Source organism: Leopardus geoffroyi, chromosome B2 (genome assembly GCF_018350155.1).
Source record: "Leopardus geoffroyi isolate Oge1 chromosome B2, O.geoffroyi_Oge1_pat1.0, whole genome shotgun sequence".
Classification (NCBI taxonomy): domain Eukaryota; kingdom Metazoa; phylum Chordata; class Mammalia; order Carnivora; family Felidae; genus Leopardus; species Leopardus geoffroyi.
Genome location: NC_059332.1, coordinates 44821059 through 44845660, shown reverse-complemented (window position 1 = coordinate 44845660; position 24602 = coordinate 44821059). Strand labels below are relative to the sequence as shown.

Genomic DNA, 24602 nt, shown 5'->3' with positions numbered 1-24602 from the left:
ACTCTCCTTTTAAAAAAAAAAACACTAGTCATCAGGTTAACATGCGTTTTACTGTTCCCTTTCTATGTGTGAGGACTTACGTAATATTCTAGTCTGAATGGCACACAGATTAAGAGATAAGTAAATTACCTTATAGGATGTACTTCTAGGAATGGAGAAAAGGAAACCACGGATGGAAGAGATTTTCATCATGGATGATAGATCAGCAGGATTTGATGACCAGACCAACCGGCAAGTTTTCCCTTTGTCTGTGTTGGCTTTTGTTTTACTAGGCTTTGATCAAGAGCCCCTATCAGGACGCGAAACTCCCGACGTACCTAAAGGATCTTTCTGTTAGCACAGGCAAGGTGAAACACGAAGTCAGCTCATTTCCTGGGAGCCTGGGAGCCATCATTAACATCCTTGATTTGCTCTCCACGGTTCCAACCCAAGTGAATTCAGAAATGATGACGGTGAGTTTGTTTGGGGCCTTACAGGAGCTTTGAGTCTCATCTTTTCACCCCCTGGGACGTGTAGTCAAGAAACATAACTACCCCTCCCCCACTGCAGCCTCTTCTTTGTCTTCTCCGGAGAAATACACTGGGTATTAGGATTTCTCTGCACACTAATGTGCAGAGAAATACACTGGATATTAGGGTCAGGTAGCATGCTCTGCCAGCTGTGGCTGTTAGGGTCACAGGGAGTGTTTCTAGTATTCATTTGGGGCACTTAAGAAGATTTCTTTAGTGAATCCCCATCTTAGTTTCTTCATGAAAATAGAATGAATCCGTATCTGCTTCCTAAGAAAACCAGTCATTAAAGGTTTTCAGACTATGTACAAAGTGGGCGTCTCAGCGGTCTAGCACTGAACATGAACTTTGAAGCAGTCAAGGTTCTGAGAGGAAAGAAAATTCACCCAGGATTCAAGTAAAGAGTTCAAATGAAGAGGCTTTAATGAAAAAAAAAAAAATACTTAAAGAGGTAAAACCGGGGATACAAAAAGGAAAGAATGGAAGACAGTACTACCCTGAGGACTAAAGGGGAAAGGAGGGGAAAGAGCGTAGCGACAGCAGAGGGAGAACTAAGCCTTAGAGGAGGGATCACGAGCGGTAGCAACAGAACCAGCACCACAGATGCGTTGAGGACAGCATGTGTGTCGGGGCGAGGGCGTGGCTGCGGTGGGTAGTGGGAAAATATATTTCTGCCTCTTTCTTCTCCCACCATCCCATCTCCTGCCAGTGCTCCGTGATGCGCAACCCAGCCGGAGGCATCTGGAAAGCAGCTTGGGTAACAAGGGTCCAAGGAGGTTGTGTGGACCTCCTGGGGCTACAAGGAGCCCCAGGAGTTGCCACAAACTGTGTGGCTCACCATGACAGGAACTTATTCTCTCACAGATCTCAAAGCTAGCAGTCCGAAATCAAGTTGTCTGCCAGACCACGTTCTTTCTGAAGTCTCCAGTGGGGAGTCTTGCCCTGCCTCCTCCAGCTCCGTGTAGTTCCAGCATTCTTTGGCTTGCGGCTGCCTCATTACAGCCTCCGAGTTTGTCTTCACATGGCCTTCTCCTCTTCCCCATTTGTCTTCTCCTCTTCTGTCTCTCAAAAGGATACTTGACATTGGAGTTAGGGCCCACCTAGTTAATCTGGGATGATTTCCTCTCAAGATCCTTAATTACATCTGCAAAGACCCTTCCCCCAAAGAAAGTCACATTCACAGGGTCTGGGTATTGGGACAGATTATTCGGGGGGCCACCATTCGACGAACTACAAGGCTCATAGTTTCAGATTGAACGGAACGAGGCAAAGAAGGGCAAAGAAATTATATTGAGAGAAAGCACAAATGGAAAATGACAAGCCCGAGTTCATAGGAGAGAAAATCAAAATGTTCAGGAAAAAAAAAAAAAAAAAAAAAAAGAATGATGCCTTTGCCAACAATTTGGTGCTCAGCATTGGAGAGGGTTTTTTGAAATTACTTTGCCCTTGTCGGTAAACTATCACCCTTTACAGGCTTGGGATTTAAAGGAAAATAAAACCACTAATAAATCTCTCCCAGCCTGCTAAATTGGTCTCAGTGGGTGTGTGTTGGGGCTGACTCTTGGTAAATATTTAACAAAGTCTCATAGCTTTGGGGACACATCCTCTGCTAACTCCCTGCCGTAAGAAGGTGGGACACAGGTCCCTACGGCCTGCGAGGCCTCATTTTTCTCTTCTCTTTTCCTCTTACCTGTACCCATGCAACCAGTTTCCAGGGAGATGTTCTTTTTTCTCCCTTTTATGACTGAAAGAATTTGATTGGTCTGACCCCATGCCATGTCAATTACAGCACGTTCTGTCTACGGTTAACACCATTCTCAGCAAGCCCGTCTTGAGTACATGGAAGGTGGTACAACAGCAACAGACCAACCAGAGCTCACAGCTACTGGATTCAGTGGAAAGATTTTCCCGAGCATTACGGCCAGAAGATAGCACTGTTTTGTCCATCAACCAAACTAATGTGCAGATGAGGAGCATGGTGATAAAACCTGGCCATCCAAAAGCCTACAAACAGAGCTTTGTTTTCTCAGACTCAGACCTGTGGGGTAATGTGGCCATTGAAAACTGCCAGCTGGGAAACCTGCAGCGAGATTCATCTATTGTCACTGTGGCTTTTCCAACCCTCAAAACCATCCTCGCCCAAGATGTTCAAGGAAAGAATTTTGCCAACAGCTTAGTGATGACAACCACCGTCAGCCACAATATAACCTTGCCATTCAGTATCTCAATGACTTTTAAGAACATCAACCCTTCAGGTGCGGTACCGCGATGTGTCTTCTGGAATTTCGACCTCGCCAACCACACAGGGGGGTGGGACAGCAGTGGGTGTTACGTGAACAAAGTCGATGAGGACAGCGTCTCCTGCGTCTGTGACCACCTAACGTCATTCTCCATCCTCATGTCCCCTGACTCTCCGTACCCTGGTTCTCTCCTGGAAATACTACTGGACATCATTTCCTACATTGGGTTGTGCTTTTCCATCTTGAGCTTGGCAGCCTGTCTAGTCGTGGAAGCCGTGGTGTGGAAATCAGTGACCAAGAATCGGACTTCCTATATGCGCCACATCTGCATAGTGAACATCGCCGCCTCCCTTCTGGTGGCTGACAGCTGGTTCATTGTAGCCGCTGCCATTCACGACCATTATCACCCACTCAACGAGACAGCCTGTGTGGCCGCCACCTTCTTTATCCACTTCTTCTACCTCAGTGTCTTTTTCTGGATGCTGACTCTGGGCCTCATGCTCTTTTACCGCCTGGTTTTCATCCTGCATGACACAAGCAAGTCCATTCAGAAGACTATTGCCTTTTCTCTTGGCTATGGCTGCCCTCTGGTCATCTCGGTCATCACAGTGGGGGCCACCCAGCCCCAAGAAGTCTACACGAGGAAGAATGCCTGCTGGCTCAACTGGGAGGATACCAAGGCCCTGCTGGCCTTCGTCATCCCAGCACTGATCATCGTGGTGGTGAACATGACCATCACGATTGTGGTCATCTCCAAGATCCTGAGACCTTCCATCGGGGACAAGCCAAGCAAGCAGGAGAAGAGTAGTCTGTTTCAGATCAGCAAGAGCATTGGGGTCCTCACGCCGCTCTTGGGGCTCACCTGGGGATTTGGTCTTGCCACTGTGTTCCAAGGAAGCAATGCTGTGTTCCATATCATATTCACTCTCCTCAATGCCTTTCAGGTAAGTTCCACTCTACAGGGCTCTCAGGAAGTATCTGTACTGGTGGGACAAATTAATGATAGCAACACAAACAGGGGTAGGAATGGGGAAGGATTTTAGTTCAGAGCCCTAAAGAGAAGTAATTACAAGCACTCGGTGTTATAGAATGGACACATTCCTCAGCTCCCATGGAACCTCATACCTCTTATCACTGGTATTATAATTTAGTTGCATGCATGACTCTCTTTGAAAAGCCCTGATAATACACGTGAGAGGAAAGTCCCTTCCCTACACAGGATTTTGCTATTTATCCAACATTATCAGGATGCCACCTATTATCTCCTAATGGAAAATACCACTATAAAACCAAGTAATCTCTCCAGTTAAATTTCTACAAGCATTAAATGAACTCTATCTTTGTGGAGTCAGGGATAACATCTATCTCACTTATCGCTGTATCCCTAGTAGTACCTAAAAAAGAACTTGACCCAGAGTAGGTGCTCGATAACCATCTGCTAAATAAAATGAGTGCTATGTACCACATAGTAAGTTCCCTAGAAACATTTGCTGCAGAAGGAAGAATGAATGTCCTATGTAAGGTAGACATTCTGCCGTATTATACTAAAATGAAAAAGACACACTCTTGGGGTGCCTGGGTGACCCAGTCGGTTAGACGTCCACCTCTTGGTTTCAGCTCAGGTCACGATCTCACAGTTTCGTAAGTTCGAGCCCCACATTGGGCTCTGTACTGTCAGTGCAGAGCCTGCTTGGGATTCTCTGTCTCCCTCTCTTTCTGCCCCTCCCCTCACTCGTGCTGTCTCTGTCTCTCCCAAAATAAATAAATAAACTTAAAAAAAAAAAGACACACTCTTTGCTCTCCCAGAGCACATAGCACATAAATAACTATAATATAAGTCCAATTGTTAGAAGAACTTTAGCAGAGGTACAGACAACAAGCCTTTGGAGCACAAGGAAGGGAATGCTTAATTCTGATTCAACCAGTAGGTGGGTGGTAAGCATAGGTCCTCACGAGCTGGTGAGGGGGCAGTGGGTCTGGAAGTGAAGTTGAGACATTGCCCCGATGCTCATGCCAGATCCTAACTTCTGCTAGGCCCGTGGCCTGAAACTATATGGCTCATATCTAATGAAGTTTATAGTATGGCTTGACTACAAGGGACTGATAATGTCACCCCATGCCCCAGGTCCTCATCACAATTATGTGAACCCTACAGAGACGTAAGAGATGTACTTAACAGCATAGCCAATAGGACCTCCAGTTCACAAAGGGGCGGGGATAAGGAAATAGAATGATATCCTTATAACATTATAACATTTAAGGTCTCTTGGTGTGGACCTACTGAATCCCTTTGACCATTATTATCTACCAGACCCATTCCATAAACACAGAAGTGGGAAGACGTAGTACGAATTCATTGCCGGGGTAACAATACTTCCTATGTTGCCGGACAATAGAACATGATTAAAATCGTACTGAATTATAATCATAATTTTAAACCATAAAATCATAAGATTAAAATGTACTTCCTGCCCATTCTTTTTTCAGGGGCTATTCATTTTACTCTTTGGGTGCCTCTGGGATCAGAAGGTAAGAACAATCACAGTTTCGTGCTCCCAGAAAAGTCCAGTGTTTGTGGCATGTTGAACTTACGAGGGCTTCCTTTAAACAACTGCAGGTGCAGGAAGCCTTGCTGAAGAAGTTTTCACTGTCAAGATGGTCTTCACAGCACTCAAAGGCAAGCCCTTCCTTTGCAGGGACTTTGGCAAACGCTTCCCTCTCCACAGCCTGATTCACCATAGATTATTCCACTGCTTGTGCGTCTCACCTGATTCTGCCTATTAAAGTCAGCCACGGAGCTTTCCCTAAGACGCTGTCCCACATCTTTAAGTAGGGATCAGGTAGCACAGACAATACCAGCTGGAGGTCAAAAATCCAAGTTCAGTGAGAAACAAGAAGTTTTCTGGGGACATTGAAGACAATAGAGAACAGAATGTGAGGAATAACGCAGAGATTGTTGGTAGTTCGTTTTGGAAAATAACGATTGCGCTCAAACAGAGTTGACTGTTTTCACACGTCAGAAGACACTAAACCCTATAGAACAGTAAAACACATATTTAAAGTTATTTTCCTAATTCTGGTGAGAGTCCGATGTTTCAAGGTGGCCCTCCTACTTGATTTGTTTGAACTTGAAATTCATGCTCTTTCAGGCTCACTGTCAAGCGGAATGAGAGATGCAGGCGGTGACCACTAGAGGGCAGCAAACAAACCATCAGAGAGCGCAAAAGAGGGCTTTGGTGGAGCGCCTGGGTGGCCCAGTCAGTTGAGCGTCAGGCTTTGGCTCAGGTCATGATCTCACAGTTTGTGAGTTCGAGCCCCGCGTCCGGCTCCGTGCTGACAACGCGGAGCCTGGAGCCTGCTTCGGAGTCTGTGCCTCCCTCATTCTCTGCCCCTCCCCAACTCATGCTCTGCCTCTTTCTCTCTCAGGAATAAATAAACGTTAAAAAAAAAAAAAAAAAAAAAAAAAAGAGGAATCAGAACAGGGCTTTGGTTTAACATTTGCTTGCTAATTGTCTTTTTTTCTTTTTCAGTCAACATCCCTCGGTTCATCTACACCAGTATTTTCTATGAGTTCTCCGATATCAAGAAGATTTAACAATTTGTTTGGTAAAACAGGTACGTAGTGACCTCTAGCTCACTCCCTGGGGTCCTTAGTTTGGGTTGACTTGAGCACATTTGCCCTGATGCGGACTCTCACACCCCTACTTTCCCACTTCATGGCGTTTACCATGAACAGCCTCATTTGGGGCAGAGGTTAAATACAGGAACTCGCTTCTATTTCCCAAACCACCAGCAGATTGTAGGGAGAGCAACTGCCTTCAGCGGGCAACTGATAATAACTTAAAAAGGATAAGATTTGGAGAATCTAGACAAGCCTGTGGAGAGCTGTCAAAACCATATCCACCACAAAAGTGGGAACTGTAAATTGCTAGCCTTGTCAAATGCGGAGTTCATTGCTATTCGCGTTAAATAAGAATAGGCAGGTCATGTTTATGGGTTAAGGTACGGCAAAAAAATATATTTAGGAAACTACTACAGGATCACATGCTGTGGATCTCTTTTCCCTTTTTTTTCTTTTTTTGGGGGGTGGGGGGAGTGTGTTTGTTTTATATGTGGGCATGTATAAAACCGTGCATGCATAGAGGAGGAATCACCCAAGTTAGCTGTTCTGTTAGAAACATGCACAGTTAAATTGCTACCTTGGAGGTATGAAATCAATGATGTGAATGACTTTCAGCAATGGGTCTCAGCTAATCTGGCAAGTTGAAACCTCTGCCCGCTATGCCCCTACCCCCAGGAAAATAAGCACCAAAACTCCCTCCAGCTTCTTGAAACTGAACAGATCTCACAAATGCTGAATCTAGAAAACCGTCATTATTCCAGACTAAGGCTCTTCCTATGCAATCAATTGAGAATGCCTACCATTTGTTAAAACTCCGGAGGACTTGGTGTTTTTTTGCTTCAACCTGATGCGTTACTCATGAAACCGGAGGACCTTCACTTGCGATTTGGCAAGTCACCGATGGCAGCTGGTGTGAAATTATCAAATCTGCAGGGTGTAGTACAACCACTGCACTTGGCCAGCACTGTCGCTGGAACGTGTTGACCATTCGCGCTCGGGTTAAAACTCTGTGAAATGATTCTACCGAATCAGAATGACACAATATGCAAGGCCGATAAAATGTGCTCTTTGCTTTTGAACCAGTCCGGTCAAAGGTGGAGTTGGGGCTCTGCTCCTGAGGTCCCAGGGCCTGAGATTTCCAGTCACTGCCATTCAATGACCCCTCGAAGGTCATTAACTCAGCGCCCTACTGGCTTACCTGAGGGTCCCGTAATCACTGTAACTTTGGTTTATGTTGTCAGCAGCCCCGCAGGGCCCCCCAGGCAGTGATGGAAACCTTGTTAGCAGTGGCAGCTCACCAGTCTGATGGTAGGGTGGGCACCGTGTCCCCTCCTTGCCCAACACCACCCTCACTCGCCCCTGTGCTCAGTCCCCGCCTCCCGCTGACACCAGCCCCTGTGGTTGCTCCGTGGCTGCCCCCTCAGCTGCACTCTCATGAGCATCCCCTGACTTCTGCTTCTTTCCCAGTCCTGTCTTTCCTTCCCTTGTAATTTTCTCCTTTCATTTCTTGTTCCCCTTTCCCCCTGCCCCCAACCGCCGCCCTCACCTTTCAGCTCAGCCTCTGGCTCCCCCCCCTCCCCCCAAGACCTTCCCAAGTCACTCCAACCCCAGGGGGCCAGGGAGGTTCCCTCACACAGATGTCCCCAGGCCCGTGCATGTGGTGGCATGTGGAGGGCTGCCCAGAGTTCGTATCTCCCCGGCCTTTGTAGAAATCTGGCTGCTGGTTTGATGTGAAGCAGTTAGCGCTTGTCTCGTGGGCTGCCGCGCATGCTTGAGAACAACAGCTTTGTTCTCTGGCACTTCTGGGTCCTGGGAGGAGGGCAGGCATGGGTGTGTTTCCAGGCATGGCCGAGCTTGTCTGGCTCTCGGGCTAGAGCTCCCCTTGGGCCATTAGGAGAGGCTCACACCGCAGTGATCAGGAAGTCTTGTCCTTAAGGCCGAGCTGCTGCTCTGTTTTTCAGGCACGTACAATGTCTCCACCCCAGAAACAACCAGCTCATCCCTGGAAAATACATCCAGTGCTTACTCGTTGCTCAACTAACAACAGGAAAATCCACCCATACGACTTCTTAAAGGACAGTGGATGCGCTCTGAAAAAAGTCCTTCCAAAGCCACGGGTGAACTGTTTTCTCCACAGGCTTCCTGGAGCGGATGCTGAAGAGACTGTTTCATTAGGGGAAGAAGCTTTCTTTCATAAGGACGGACTCAAAGTCATTGTTAAGTTTATTTGCTGCCCCACCCCCACCTCTTGTGTAATACTAAGTGTGTATAGTATTTAAGTGAAACTCAAGTCCCCCGAGGCCCAATTTCCCTGTCTGTATTGTAAAATAGAATTTCAAAGAGGCATTGTTCCTTTTCACACGTTGGACACAAAAATAAGCTTTCCTAGGTACAAGGCTAATACCTAGGAACTACTTCAGTGAATTCTAAGAAGGAAGGAAGGAAGGAAGGAAGGAAGGAAGGAAGGAAACAGGAAAAAAGAAAAAGATAGAGAAAAACATTAAAAACTACATTACTTCCATGTTAATGTAACTATTCAGACACTGCCACATGGAGAATACAAAAATGGCTCAAAACGGAAACTGAAATAAGCCAGGGGGAAAGTCTGGTATCTTCCTGGTATTTTCTTAGCTACGAGAGAGGGACAGAGAGAGAGAGAGAGAAAAAAAAAAAAAAAAAAAAGGACAGTGGGAAAAGATAGGGAGGAAATTGTAACATGAAGATGCTTTCAAGTGGATAATAATATTTATAAGAAATGCATGGAAGATGTAATTCTCCTGATGCTAAACACACACACAGATGCTATTAGTTTGTGCTAAGGTTTGAGCTCAGTGGACCGAGTAGGCAGAGGAAGCGTGATTGAGGCTCTTTATTAGATCCCAGCAGACCCAACGGCTAATTGCATCTTCTAAAGTTTATCGGGAAAAGCCTTACATGTTGGTGTATTCCACTTTTTTGAAGGCCAAAAATATATTTTTTTATATCCATCACTTGCCAAATGTGATATAATGTGATATAAGTGTGATATATTGCACTGAAAACAGATCCCACCTGTCATATACTGTATTTAACAGCTTTAACCAGGTACTTCTCTGGGCACAATAGAATAGATTTTAATAGATTTTAATAATCGTATGGCACGGTTTATCGTTCCTGTTGTTGCTACCGTGGATTTCGTGGCCCTTGGTGTGTTGTGTAGCTCCCTATGCATTAGCTCTTTAAGTGCTTGAGTTCCGAGACCAATATACGTTAAGAGTTTTGCATTGTCTAACTTGTGTTTATTCCGACCACTTGGCAATCTTCTGGAAAGAAATTTTACAGCTGGCTCGGTCTACGCTCCTAATGACCCTTTACCTCAGTGAGCAGATGGTGGAGATTTTCCCAAGGAGGTGACTGTTTATGAATTAGGTGCAGGTGTGTGTGTTTCTCGTGCTGTGTGCATTTCATAAAAATACAACTATTATTAAAATCGCCCCCAGATGAAAGTCGGCTGTGGCCACAGCAACCATACGTTCCAAAGTGAAGTCTGATCTCAGAGAGAGAGCAAAACAGAATAAAAACGTGAGGTTCCTCGGGAAATGTGGGCTGCGTGGTCTTCGTAAGGGCTGAGAACCAAAACAGGCCTCACCATCAGGAAGGTAGGAACCAAGAGGCTGTGACACAGAAACCGTTTATTTATTGAGTTCGAAAGGAACTCAAGGGTTGCAAGGGTTTCCTTTTAATATTTTAACTCTCTGACATCCCTTCTTTTTATTTGTAGTTTAAAACTCTTACTTCTGCCTCTCTGTTCTTCATGGGGAGAAGGAGGTGGGACAGATAGAAGTCCCAATCACGTTTCAAGTAAATGAGCTCTTCATTTCTACGTGTTCCCAAATGGTGTAGACCTCTACTCCCATGCGTGCCTGGAAATGGTCACAAAGGAGATGACTCAGCTATACAATTCTCCAGGAATGGTCACCTTTGGGCAGAGCTCAGTCCTGAGGAGACAGAGCCACAGGCTAGGCTCCAGGATGGATGGAAGGAGAATTAGAGATCGTAATGGCTTTGCCGGGGCTGGTTCCTGTAGTAATGGCAGGGATGATGGAGGCTTGGTTATATAGTACAACATGTGAGCATGGGCATCGTGACATGATCAGCCAAGGAAAGCGTAGCACTCAGGGGGCGTTCAAAAACACAACGGGACAAGAAACATAGAACTTCCCCCCACGTCAGCAGGGATAACCTTAGGAATCATTGTGTTCATGGGGGGGATCCTCCATAATGGCAGGAACCTTTGCAGAGTTCCATAGGATGTGGCTTTGGCCCTTTGCCCACGTGCATTCACTGGAGCACGTTCCCTTACCCCCAACACACACACACGTGTGTGTGCGTGCACTTTCCACCTTTCAAGCCACAATACCAGATCCAAATTCCAGAAAGCCTATGAAAAATAAAAAAAATTAGAGCGATGCTTGCTGGTTTTCTGCCCAACTGCAAGATACATAGTTCAATCGCTGCGGTTTGCCAAGATTATCCTAAAATAAACAATAGAATTCAAAATCGTGAGAGAGAGCAGCCCATGAATCTGGAAGGCCTATGGAAGCGGGAGCCCCGCCAGGCCCGGCGTTCACTAGTTTTCAGTCAGCAAGGATTGCAAGGGTTTGGCAGCAGATTTCTGAGGACGAGGGAGAAGGAATGTTGGCTCTGATGGGGCAAAGTGGGATGTGTGGTCCACTCAGCTCCCATAGTGTCTAGTGTTTCCCATGTTCCTGACCTCCCTCAGTGGGTAAAGTTCCATGGGCCAGGACTAGCTTGCATTAAGGGCCTTCTGGTAAGTCAGTTTCTTGCAAAGGGATCTGTGCTAATACTTCAGAGGTCGTGAGGTCAGAGCAGTCACAAATAGCAATTATTTGTGAATAATTCGGGCACCTGGGTGGCTCAGTTGGTTAAGTGTCTAACGCGGGTCATGATCTCACAACGTGTGAGATGGAGCCCTGCTGACAGTGCAAAGCCTGCTTGGGATTCTCTCTCCCCTTCTCTCTTTGCCTCTCTCTCTCTTCCTCCCTCTCAAAATGAATAAATAAACTTAAAAAAAAAAGGCGAATGAGAAATTAAAATAAACTATGGAAATATTCTCTGGGAATATTGGTAACACATCATGTCTTGAATGACCCATGTGGCTACTCTCCTCCCCCCCTCCCCGCCCCGCCCAACTCTTATATATGGAGAAAGAGGTAAATAAACATCCATGGGGTTTTCAGGATAGAAGTTGCTAAGAAACTGAGAAACACTGGGAAGGGGGACACCTGGGTGGCCCGGTCGGTTAAGTGCCTGACTCTTGATTTTGGGCTCAGGTCGTGATCTCACAGTTTGTGAGATCGAGCCCCATGTCGGGCTCTGTGCTGACAGTGCGGAGTCTGCTTGGGATGCTCTCCCTCCCTCTCCCCTGTGCATGCCTGCTTTCCCTTTCTAAATGAATGAATGAATGAATGAATGAATGAATGAATTTAAAAAAAAAGAAACACTGGCAAGTGATAGCGTTTTGTGGTTTGTGTAGAGAGCGTCAGAGAGATCAGGGTTGGAAGGCTAAAAAAAAAAAAAAAAGTGACGTGGAGAGGAGGAAGCCGACAGTGACCAGTAAATGCAGAAGCGGGGGAGGGAGTTATTCTGAGATGAGAGGAAAGGAAAGTCACAACCGATTTTGAGGAGACCAAAAGAAAGCAAGTCTAGTCACAGAAATCCCGTGTAGGCGAAATGCATTTTATTTGTGGCGTGGGAAGTTGATGTCAAAGGGCACTCTGCATCCCAAAGAGCATCGGTGACACAGGCCAGGGGAAGGCTGATTCCCTGAGTGTCCAAAATAAAGGAGGGGCTTACCGTAGAGATTTATCTTCCTTGTGTTATTGTTTAAAAGGCCATGAAAATCGTGTCTCATCATTTGAAAACTGTTAGCTCTGAAACGAGATGCTATAGGTTTCTAATGTTATGACTGGGGATATTAAATCGGGTCATAATAGTGTGTCGGCAAACTCTATGTGGGCTTTCCATGCTTGTAACAGGAAAATACCCAGCGAGGTCTCCTGGAACTCTCTTTATACAGATCGTCTGCTCTTTCACAGTAGGTCAGTGCTGCGGTCTCAGGCTCCCCCACCGGAAATCCAACCAGAATTTAACTCCATTCTCCAGGCTTGGGGTGAGGGGCTCCCAGAAGCTCCCAGCAGAGCTCCATTGGCTGACAGCACTGACGTCTCCCATCACACCAGCCATACCTCGATGCAGCGTGTGAATCCTGGAGGCTTACGGAGGGCTTAAACACGGGACCTTGAAGTAAAGCTCTCAGCACCCAACTAAACAAATATCTATTCTAACAGTTGTGTGTGGCTTGGTTGGAATTTTCACCGACAGCTGAAAACAGCGTCTCATGAGTTCTGTTAGCAACAGGTATTTCTGCAACATGGGCCCATATGCCCTGTATTAATATTCTATTGGGGTGTAACATGTTACCGTAAACTTAGAGGCTTAAAACAGCACTCACCTTGTTATCGCATGGTTTCCGTGGGTCAGAAGTCTGGGCACGGCTTAACTAGGTCCTCTGTTCAGGGTCTTCCCAGGCTGACCTCAAGCTGTCAGCCGGGGCTGTGGATTCATCTGAACATTGGGCTTCTCCTCCAAGCTCATCGGTTGTTCGGTGGAATTCGTTCTTTACAGTTATAGGATTGAGGCCTTCAGCATCTAGAGGTGTCCTGCCATTCCCTGCCATATGGCCTTCTCCACAACATGGTCGTTTGCTTCTGTAAAGTCAGCAGGAGGACTTCTGTACTGCTTCGAATCTCCCTGCCTCCTTCAGTTTCTGATCCTAGACCCTCTTTTAAAGGACTCACCTGATTAGGTCAGGCCCACCCGCGATAATCACCCTCGTGATTAATTCAAAGTCAGGTGATTAGGGGCCTTGATTACGTCTGCAAAATCCCTCCACCTTTGCCACATAATGGAATCTACTCGTGGGAGTGATATCATATTTACAGGTCCTGCTCACAGTTAATGGGGGAGTATCACACGAGATATTTCATCAGATTGTTTAAACAAGCAAACAACATTAAGGACCCAACACCACCCTGTAGATTCTCTCTGAGGCATTAGCTGTGGATACATGACCTGAAAATGTTTCTTTATCCATACCAGTAATCACACTTTAAAGGGTGTCTCAGGCAGTGTCAGTAATAAGGCTCTTGTGACTCAAGTATTTCAATGCTGGGGCACCTGGGTGGCTCAGTCAATTGAGCATCTGACTTCGGCTCAGGTCACGGTCTCACAGTTCGTGGGTTCGAGCCCCACGTCGGGCTCTGTGCTGACAGCTCAGAGCCTGGAGCCTGCTTCAGATTCTGTGTCTCCCTCTCTCTCTGCCCCTCCCCTACTCATTCTCTCTCTCGCTCTCTCAAAAATCAACATAAACTTTTTTTAAAAATTAAAATAAAGCCAAAGTGCTCCTTCTGTGCTGGGCACTTTCTCGTCCTTCAAGGCTCCCCGTGCAATGATGACACTGGGAGCCTGTCGTTCACACCCAGGACTGGGAACATCTCGTCCTCCATAAACCCACAGATCTCTCATATGCTCTTACGGGTCACAGCAACTTGTCTGGAGTTTCCTGCTCTTTTGCACCGAGTTTTTTCCTTTGTACGAAAACGCATACATCTTTCAGAAGGAAGATTGTTTATTTTTGTGTTTTGAAGATTTCCCCCCACCCCAGCTTTACGACGTTTATACTTTCTTCATGTAAACAGGAAGAAAAGCAGGCTTCCTATGAACACTTTATGTGAACATGAACGCAGCTTCCTTTGAACTATTCGGTAACACCTTGTAAGCTGCGTTGTCTAGAGGAACTAGAACGTGAGAATTTTGAACTTTTAGCGGCCCAGTTACAAAAAGGGGAGTAGGTAAAATTAACTGCGATAATGCTTTTATGTTACTGAGTATATCCCAAACGCTGTCGTTTCCAGATGCCATTGAAGTAAATGTGTTAATGAGACATTTTACATTCCTTTCTCTCTTTTTTTGTACTAAGTGTTGAAATGCCAGTGTGCATCTCACACTAACCAAATGGCTCAGCCATATTTCAAGTGTTCAACAGCCACCCGTCTCTGGAGGCTACCGCATTGGACAACGCAGCTTTAGAGCATAAACCAGAGACAAAGGCTTTCTGCTATTCTGCCTTGTGTATGCCGACAGGAAGGCAGCAGAATGAATTTAAAGAAAACCTGTACCACACCACCCGTGCTGGTCTGTGCAGAGACCCTGCATACATTGGGGCAGGGGGGAGGGGGCAGAGCTCCACAAGGCCCCAAACACCTCTCTTCCCTATCACCCCTGCCCCTCCAAGTTGGCCTGAAAGCCACACTGTTCAAAACTCTCCTCCGAGACTTGTGACAAGCATGGGGCATTTGCCTCCGAAAATCACAGCTCTGGGGTGCCTGGGCGGCTCAGGCGGTTAAGTGCCCGACTCCTGATTTCCGCTCCAGTCATGATCTCATGGTTCATGAGTTCAAGCCCTGGATCAGGCTCCACACTGACAGCTTGGAGGCTGCTTGGGATTCTCTCTCTCTCTCCCTCTCTCTCTCTGCCCTTCCCCACTCCTGTCTCTCCAAATAAATAAATAAATAAATAAAATCACAGTTACACCTCTTCCTCAGGAAGGAGGAAGTGTCTGGAACCTCCATCAGCCTTCTTTCTTGGGGCAGGAGCTTGCTGTCTTGTCAGTATGGTGTAGCAGAAAGAACACGGCTCCTAGAACAGAAACACACGATTCCTCGCTCACCCGAGCCTCCCCTAAACCTCTCTGGTCTTTGGTTCGCTCACCTAAAACCTGGAGATCATTCTAGTTACCTCCCAGGGCTGTGGTCAGGCTTACAAAGCACCGTTTACATAAAAACAGATTTCGTAAGCCTGTCAAGCATTCAAACAAAAGATTACTCCCAGTATCTCTTTGAAAGGCAGATAGAGGCTGCCCACAGACAGCTGTAAGGAGGGGCATTAAGTTCTGGTGATTCCAATGGGGTTCCAGGGGCATTCTAAGCCCTGGGCATCTAGGGGGTTATCAGGAGGACCCTGGATCAGGAAGGTTAGGTCACAGTTCGTGAGGTACCTATGAGGAAATGAGTCCTGAACAAATTGCTGGCTCCAAAGATCTCCTGCAAGCTAATCCTGTACGTAACAAGATGACTTTTCCTACGAGGCCCCAAAGCACACATGCGGACGTACCTCCACATAGACCGTCCACACTTCCCGGAAGAGTCTGGCCTTCTTCCTTGCCTCAGAATCTGGGTCACAGGTCAGGACTCAGTCCCCAGCACACACAGCCCAGAAGTCGCCCACGGTACAGGGAAGATCGCCTGGGGCCCAGGCCTGTCCCACCACCCCAGGGGCCTTCAGAACTCTGAGGACCGGGCTCCCCTGTGGATCAACTTCCCCCTGCAACTCCTTCTGGGCCCTTGAGCCGGGGCCTGGAGACCGGATGGTCCAGGAGGATGAAAGTTTGGGGAAGCAGGAAAGCTTTTTAAGTGTGATTAGTGGGTTCCCAGGGAAGGCCTGCTTTGAGTAACGCTTTCCAGCATCAAATGGGTCCACGCGGCAGACCTCCAGGCGCCTCTTTCCTCCAGGCCAGCCAGCAGCAGCAGCAAAATCCAAACACAGCCTGACCCCCGGGGGGAGGCTCCTATCAAATGACCCCTCGGGGCTGCAGATGCCCAGCAGTGTGGACTTTGAGAGAGTGGAACTGGCCCCCTGGGCCACGCCTGTGATGTATCCGCCCCTTCTCTCGGGTCCCCCTCAGCGATTCTGAAGGAGTGGGGCAGCGAGAAAGCACCTGATTGCTTCCCATTTACCAACCTCAAGGGTTAGGGTTCTATCCACTCACCCGCCGCCTCCCCCGCAGCCCCACCCCCTCTCTCCTTATGTCCAGTACAGACAGATACCTAAGTTTATCTTCTAGCACCTTCTAGAGAGGAAACGATCTTCACAAGTTTTCTATGCTCAGTGACTGTGGAACACACAGAACGAGTAGGCACAATCCCTGAAGCCTACCCCGCGGCAGGCCCCTGTCATTTATCTCCAGACACCAATTTCCCCTGGGGGGGCGGGGAGGGGACGTGGGCCCCCGCAAGGTAGCTACCATCATCTTTGCCTACCATCATCTTTGCTACTTTTTTTTTTTTAATTTTTTTTCAACGTTTATTTATTTTTGGGACAGAGAGAGACAGAGCATGAACGGGGGAGGGGCAGAGAGAGAGGGAGACACAGAATCAGAAACAGGCTCCAGGCTCTGAGCCATCAGCCCAGAGCCCGACGCGGGGCTTGAACTCCCGGACCGCGAGATGGTGACCTGGTTGAAGTCGGACGCTTAACCGACTGCGCCACCCAGGCGCCCCATCTTTGCTACTTTCTAAGTGATTTTCTAGCTACCCGTTCTTAACCTTTGACCTTTAAACTCTGGGATGAAGACTTGCAAGGGCAGGGCGCCTGGCTGCCTCAGTCGGTTGAGGGGGTTAAGGGTCCGACCGACCGTTGATTTCCGCTCAGGTCATGATGTCCCGATTTGTGAATTCCAGCCCCGCACGTGGAGCGCTGCCAGTGTGGAACCTGCCTGGGGTTCTCTCTCTTTCTTTCTCCCTGCTCCTTCGCCGTTCGCTCTCTTTCTGTCTCTCAAAAATAAATAAATAAACTTTATGGGGCACCTGGGTGGCTCAGTGGGTTAAAGCATCCGACCCCAGCTCGGGTCACGATCTTACAGTTGGTAGGCGGGAGCCTGACTTCAGGCTCTGTGCTGAGCTCAGAGCCTGGAGCCTGCTTCAGATTCTGTGTCTCCCTCTCTCTCTGCCCCTCTTTCTCCCTCTCTCTCTCTCTCTCAAAATGAACAAACATTTAAAAAAATTAAAATAAGTAAATAAACTTTATATTAAAAAAGAGAGAGAGAGAGAGAGAGAGTTGCAAGGTCACCAGGGCCCCCTCTGCACAAATGGGCGGTGGGGTAGGGGAGAGGTGAGACGGATCATGCCCCAGGGTTTCATTCTTTAATGCAGAGCCAAGTCCCAGGGAGGCAGGCCGCTGACTGTCACAAACCACACATAACACACCCAGGAGCCCAGGAAAAAAAAAAAAAAAAAAAAAAAAAGAGGCTTTTTCTCAGCACGAAAAGCAACAGGAACTGATGGGGCAAGTCACGGGAAGACGGTCCTCGCAGCTCACTTCCTCCGTTGAACAGCACCTCCAAGAGCGTCGCGGGCCCCGCCTTCTGGGAAGCAATTTCCATTTTGTGCCATCCCGTGTCCTCCTCCTCCATCCAGCCAACCAGCCTCCACACCCCCCCGGTTGCGGTGGAAGGAGGTGTTCGATTTTGCTTTCCCGAGGAGGAATGTTTTTCTGGAACAGTGAGCGGTTCCCAGGCCCAGGCCCGGAGGCGCTCTCCCGCAGCTGTCTGTCCGAGTCAAAGCGGAACCGACAGGAATCTCCAGCTGGGCTCCGCAGTTGACAGACAGCTGGCCTCCGGCTGGTGGGGTGGGGGGGGTGGGGGGGGTCCTCGCCGGGCCCGCAGGCTTCTGCTGAGGCTGGATCGCCACCTTGTGGTCCTCGGAGGGGGCGCCGCCTTACTGACCGAATCTTCTGCACCCAAGCAAAGGCAAAGCCAAAGCCGAAAGGCAAGCCCAGAAATCACCTGGTTTCCCCTTTCAGACAGCAGTCTGTCTGGAAGGTAGTTTGAGGAAGCCAGACGGATGCCTTCCGTTTTTTACAGGGCCTTCACGCTGTTCCCACAAATACACCTTCAAAAGGATGAACTAGGGTAGACCTGATTCCCTATTCTACTCCATCCATGGGAAATTACTGCCAAGCCGGGTTTTCATTTTCCACCCACGCTGGACCCACAGCTGTCCCAGGGCTTTCTGACACACAGCCCACTGCTGAGGCCAGCTGGTGAGTTTTGGTCTAGTTTCTGGACACTCATTCAAGAGGAGGCTGCTGGCTTGGCCAACCAGAGTGTGATCCAAGAAAACCCAGAAGAAGTAAACAGTACCAATTGCTACGAAGGCTAATCCTTGGCACAAAGGAACATGCCGACCCGGCCTTGTGTAAGGGAGCAGGCAATTTCTGAACATGGGACAATGTCATATGCTTTGGGATGTTGCTTACACAGCCCCCACCCCACCCCCCTTCCAGACACAGCCCCCATCCCACCCCGCTTCCAGAATAACTCTGCCACCTTCTCCCTTATGGGACATCCTTCTAACCGAAAACCAAATCTCAAGGAGAGATGAGGCTTACCGTGCAAAAACCTCTGGGAGAGAAGTACACAGCAAATGAAATAAAATTTACCTTCCACTGCAAATGGCTGATAAGTATCTATCTATGCCAATATTTATTGAGTTCTCAGCACATGTTTGGTGCCCGTCCTGAGCTTTTAATGCATATAATCTCATTTAAGCCTTACAGCAACCCTGGGTTGAGTAGACGTTCTTTTTATTCTGCAGATGAATGAACTAAGTACAGGGAAGTTAATAACGCCCAAGGTCACACAGCTCAAGAATGGTGGAGCCAGGTACCGAATGCAGAGGGTCTGACCTGGAATATGTGCACTTGGCCACCTCTCTCTGTTGCTTCTTCATGCAACCCGATGCATGTACAGTCCAATAGCAGGGAGAGTTCCGGGTATACAAAATGGGAGAGAGAGCAGTAGTGATGGAAAGCTTGGAGAAGGGAAGGTGTCTCCAACCTTAATCTTACCTTATGATTTCACACAGAGCCAGCCCAGGACACAATGACCAGTGTTCTGGCAGACTTGGGAGTTGGTCCACTTCCTTCTTTGGTCTCTGATGGAGCATAAAAGGATTCCCACCGTGTTGCTTTCTTGAAAGCAGATCTCACATTAGCCACCTAGTTGACTTCCCAAATGGAGCAGCCATTTCAATCTTGGGCTTCATTCAGACGAACTTCCATGAGGTTCCTGTCACCAGCGATGCTGTTTTACTCTTGCCAGAGATCCATCGAGCACTTTCGGAGTGTTGGGTGCCATTTAAACACACAGAAGAAAAGGATTTCTCAGAAATGAAGTATGTTTCTAAGGTGGTGTTTAAATTTTTTTAATGTTTATTTATTTTTGAGAGGGGGGCACAGGGAGAGGGAGACCCAGAATCCGAAGCAGGCTCCAGGCTCTGAGCTGTCAGCACAGAGCCTGACGCGGGGCTTGAACTCACGAACCACGTGATCATGACCTGAGCTGAAGTCTGACGCCTAACCGACTGAGCCACCCAGGTACTTTAAGGTGGCGTTTAAACACAAGTGAAGAATTGAGACATTTGTCCGAATAAACTTGGCTACGTCGTGATTTCCCCTGTGATATGCAGACTGAAGCAGCTGCTGATTTGCTAAGTGAATTATTTGGATTCTCCGATTCATTTGTGAGAGCACTGGGCTGTCTTCAGCTCTGATTGACAGCCAGTTTAGGGAATAGAGAGTGGTGATCCCACGCTTCCACTCTCCTTTTACTCTCTTGACCAGACAGAAATCTTTAAATGTTCCTGATGATTTCCACTGAGCTGTTGAATCACACTTGGTTATAACTGTCCTAAATTTGTCTAGGCCCAGGGGAATCTGTGCCCAACACAAGGCCGTGTCTCAGTCCATTCTGGGACTGCAGAACCAGCCCTTGGCCAAATTGTCAAAGGTGGAGAAAGATGGGTTTTGTCTTCACTGTCTTCTCCCATCTGACTTTTAGCTGTATCTCTTACAGACTCTAATACGCATGTACACACACACACACACACACACACACACACACACACACATCACCCCTCCCCAACTACTGGTCTTATTAAGTTTCCCTGGTAGCCCAAAGGGGACAATAGATTAAAGGGATCTTTGACCCGACGAAAGCACTCATTCTCTCTAGAATCGGCCCACTTTACTCACATATCTGAATGGAACCTCAAGATCCCTAGGTTTCCCCCAAGCCGTAAAATGGATGACATAATTCATCAGAAAGGAGGACCTGGAGAAGAGGTGTTAGATTGTAATTTGCCTGCATGCAGGGCTGCATTGATATCATATTACACAGGATACAGCATTCGGGTCACCTGTGATCCACAGCTGGAGGGGGTGAGACGCTTGTCAAAGTACTCTGCCACGTTACCATGGTAGTTAGCCTTGAAGGGCCCTAACCAAAAGACTGTACTGCAGAAATACATATGGTAAAACCTTTTCTCCTTTTAAATTTTTGAATGTTTATTTATTTTTGAGAGAGAGAGAAAGAGAGAGAGACAGAGCACGAGCAGGGGAGGGGCGCAGAGACAGGGAGACACAGAATCGGAAGCAGACTCCAGGCTCTGAGCCATCAGCACAGAGCCCGACGTGGGGCTCACACACAAAAACTGCGAGATCATGACCTGAGCCAAAGTCGGATGCTCAACTGACTGAGCCACCCAGGCACCCCTCTATGGCAAAAACTTTTGAATATTGCTATCGCAAACCACACCAGAGGGTTTTCCTTAGTATAAAGGATGAACTCATCTTTGCATCAGTAAAATGGAATTATCAAACACTTATAGGTACAAAACTCTGGCAGGCCCAGTGAACTAAATGTGGAGTAGAATCTCGGATTACAACTATATTTGGTTCTGATTTTCCTCACTTGAGGGAATATTCCATTGGCTGATCCAGTTAGATCCATGGTTCTCCACCAGGATGATTTTAGCCCCCATGGGACATTGGGCAACATCTAGACACATTTTCAGTCTTTGTAACCGGGAAAGTGGTGCATCGATGTCTAGTGAGCAGAGGCTAGGACACAGCTGACATCCTACAATGCACGGAACAGCCCCCAGCAAAGAATATCTAGTTTAAAATGTCAGTAGTGCCCAGGTGAGAGATCGTGAGCTGGACGATTCTGTTACTGGCCTTCAAATCATTTGGTTGCACGTTCCTAGAATGAACCTTTAATCTAAGATGCTCGTTGGAGAGCAACTTCACAGAGCAGACACTTCATTACATTTACAAAACAAGTTAGATGACTTTTGTGGGGCTTGAGGGATGACAAATATGTTAATGTGTGACAGAATTTAGAATCCTGTTTTATTGTAACATTTGAAGTAAAGGCATATAGGTCCCGAGCACTTCTCCCACCCACATGCTCCAGATATAACTGAAGAACTTGACATTGGTGGATGGCCAGATCGGCCCAGGCCACTTCACGGAAGGAAATGAGCCAGTTGGGGGAAGGGGAAAGGACCAGGGATGGGAGAAGCGGGGGGGAAACACGAGACATTTTCAGATGTTCAAACTACTCTGCCTCCTTCCCACTAAGACCAAGGAACCAAGCACCCAGATACAGAGAATTTCCTGCCTTCTCACCTTGCCCGTCTAAATCCCATCCTGCCCAGAGGTGATGAAATGTGCATTTCTCTCGCCTGTCACGAATGCCTATTTTTTCCATCACCACCCCAACACCTCAGAAGAATAAGATATCTTCCAACCCTCCTGGAATGATTGAAAACTTCAGGCTCAAAGAAAAGCTAAATGCCGTGTCCAGTCCATGAAGTACTCAATTCTTAACTGATAGAAATGACCGTCAATCATCAACGGAAATGCACCTATATAGTAGGTATGCTACTGGTTGTGAGAACCTACAGAGAAATATCAAAATATTTTACCTCACTCTGGTACCTTCTTACCCTCATTTTGACGAGGTTATTTTTAAGTGTTTATTTATTTATTTTTGAGAGACAGCCATAGAGAGAGTGTGAGTGGGTAAGGGGAGAGAGAGAGGGAGGCAGGATCCCAAGCAGGCTCCCCTCTGTCAGCACAGAGCCCAGTGTAGGGCTCAAACCCACCAAAGGTGAGATCGTGACCTGAGCCGAAATAAAGAGTAGGACGCTTAACCTCCTGCGCCACCCAGGTGCCCCGCGGAGCTCCCTTCTGAGGTGAGACACTTGGAGGTTGTGGAGGGAACGACCTCCAGGCCTAGCTGGAAAGGCAGTGTGGATTCGTAGGCTGCAAAGCCCATAGGGAAGCTGTTTATTTTCAATTTGGTTTTTGGAGATAGAAGTCTAGGCTGGTGGCTGGATAGGGTCTCATCTGGTCTGAAAACTAAAAGGTAACATCTGCACGCATTCAACTCTAAAATACGTTCTGACCCATGATCCCACGTTATTACTCTGCACCCCGGGATGTGTTAAAGTGGGGTGAGAGGAGGTGGTCCACTATTACTTCCGTCTGACAAATGAGGAAACTAAGACCCAGAGCTTACATGACTTTACTAAAATTGCACGGCTGGTTAGATGTGTCTAAGGTGTCTGACGTCCAGACCCGTTTTCCATCAGAGCCGCGGTTCCGAGGGACCAGTAACAGTAATGTCACCTGGGAATGTGCTAGAAGTGCAGATTCTTAGACCCGCCTTTGACTTACTGAGTCAGAAACTCTGGCAGTGGTGCCCTCAATCTGTGCTTTGACCAGGTCCCCAGGGACACCGACGCACTCAGACTGGAGAGTCAGTTCCCAAGAGGTGCTGTTTGCACCTGCTACGTACCCTCCCCACACCTTTCTATTCAAGGGATTCTTCTTAACCCATCATGTTTGTTTACAGAATGGCCATAAAATGTGTACTTAGGAAGTTGGTACCCTAACTCCTGGACCACTCAGGCTCCTTGATGTATTTTCCTTTATTAAACATCCAGAGCCAGCCCTCTGTGGTGTCTGTGCCAACTGGGGATGGGAATCTCAGCTTTCCTTTGGCTTGACCTATCTTAGGACTTTCTTGCACCAGACAGTTTTATCTCCTTAGGAACTGCAGAAAGAAAGGGCGTCTAAAAATACTTCTTTAAAACTTTCTTGGGGTGCCAGGGTGGTCCACTCAGTTAAGCGTCCAACTTCGGCTCAAGTTATGATCTCGTGGTTTGTGAGTTCGAGCCCCACGTCAGGCTCTGTGCTGACAGCTTAGAGCTGGGAGCCTGCTTTGGATTCGTGTCTCCCTCTCTCTCTGCCCCTCCCTGTTCACTCAGCCTCTCTCTCTCCCTCTCGGTCTCTAAAATAAATAAACATTAAAAAAATTTTAACTTTCTTCTACCAGATGCTTTCTGTTTATTAATATAGTAATTTTATACATGAACAGTATATAAAATATAGTTTAAACTTAAACAGATCTGAGGGAGCTTTGGACAACCCTCCCTCTCCACACACACACGCGCGCACACACACACACACACACACACACATTTACATGCAATGCTGGACACACAGAAGGTACCAACTCAATATTTATTGAATTTATTAAAGACCTATTTTTAGAATCAGAGGAGGAAGAAAGCAAATGCCATTAAGTCTGCTGCAAGGAGGAATGTTCCTCTCACCCACGACACTATTGTGTCTGATGTACTATTGTGTATTGAGTACTATGGTGTCTGATGAAAAATAAGTATTTGATTTTAATATAAATGACATACAAGTATCACTGTATCTATTTTATCTGCAGTAGGAGTGAGAGTTTCTATAACTTAGCTCTCCATTCATTAGTATTTCATTCATTCGTATTTATTGAGTCCTCATGATGTGCCAGCCAGGTGTGCCCCCAGGCATTGGAGCTAACATGATAAATGAGGGCCTGCCCACATGGAGCTTACAGTCTACGGGAAAGACGGCCAATTAAATAAGTGATTCGCGCTGAAGTGTCGTGGATGCTGTCCCAGGACACGCTAGATCCCGTCGGAGCGCACGGTAGGGTCACAGAACCATGTGGGAATCAGGGGCAGAAGAACCATTATGGCCACACCGGAGGCTGGAGGCCTATTCAAAGCGAGGCTGCTAAAAATTGCCCCAAACTGTGCTGAGGCCCAGAAAGGAAGGTCTGAAGTAGGAAAGGTGCTTCTGTGATCTGGCTGCTGTCAACAGGCGTGTCACTGCCTTGGCTTCTGAGACAGGATGTTGATGATGGTGAAGGTCAAGAAGAGCACGCCGGCTGTGCCTCCGATCATCAGGCCCAGGAGGCTGCCGTGCACCTGCATGGCCTGACAGCGGTCCCCCGTGTAGAAGAAGGCTTGGCTGGAGACGCACCTAGGGGAACAAGACACAGGAGGAGTGTGGGAGCCACCCGAGCCTCCGGCGGAGAGGCTCCACGTGCCTGGCCCCATTCCAGGCTTTGCATGAGTCGATACAACCTTGTAACAGCCCTAGGAGGTGGTAGTTATTCCCAGGCCTTTCTTATTATCCTTCTTATTATCC

At 47.5% G+C, this 24602-nt stretch overlaps 2 protein-coding genes across 7 annotated transcripts in view; one reads left to right on the top strand and one right to left on the bottom strand.

The window, feature by feature from the left end:
* Window positions 1-9637, top strand: part of ADGRF5 (adhesion G protein-coupled receptor F5) — a 96390-nt gene extending 86753 nt beyond the window's left edge. For 5 of the 6 annotated variants that reach the window (XM_045498466.1, XM_045498467.1, XM_045498465.1 and 2 more), the window contains 6 exons: window positions 273-452; window positions 2299-3693; window positions 5237-5278; window positions 5367-5426; window positions 6280-6364; window positions 8333-9637. In XM_045498466.1, the coding sequence (XP_045354422.1) occupies window positions 273-452; window positions 2299-3693; window positions 5237-5278; window positions 5367-5426; window positions 6280-6364; window positions 8333-8412 (1842 nt within the window). In that variant the 3' untranslated portion in view covers window positions 8413-9637. Of the gene's footprint in view, window positions 1-272; window positions 453-2298; window positions 3694-5236; window positions 5279-5366; window positions 5427-6279; window positions 6365-7615; window positions 7680-8332 lie in introns of all 6 variants that reach the window. The other variant, XM_045498468.1, reaches the window with a different exon arrangement.
* Window positions 9638-23628: 13991 nt separating this feature from the next.
* Window positions 23629-24602, bottom strand: part of MEP1A (meprin A subunit alpha) — a 36622-nt gene continuing 35648 nt past the window's right edge. The window contains exon 14 of the mRNA XM_045498464.1: window positions 23629-24434. Coding sequence (XP_045354420.1) covers window positions 24278-24434 — 157 coding nt within the window. The 3' untranslated portion in view covers window positions 23629-24277. The remainder of the gene's footprint in view (window positions 24435-24602) is intronic.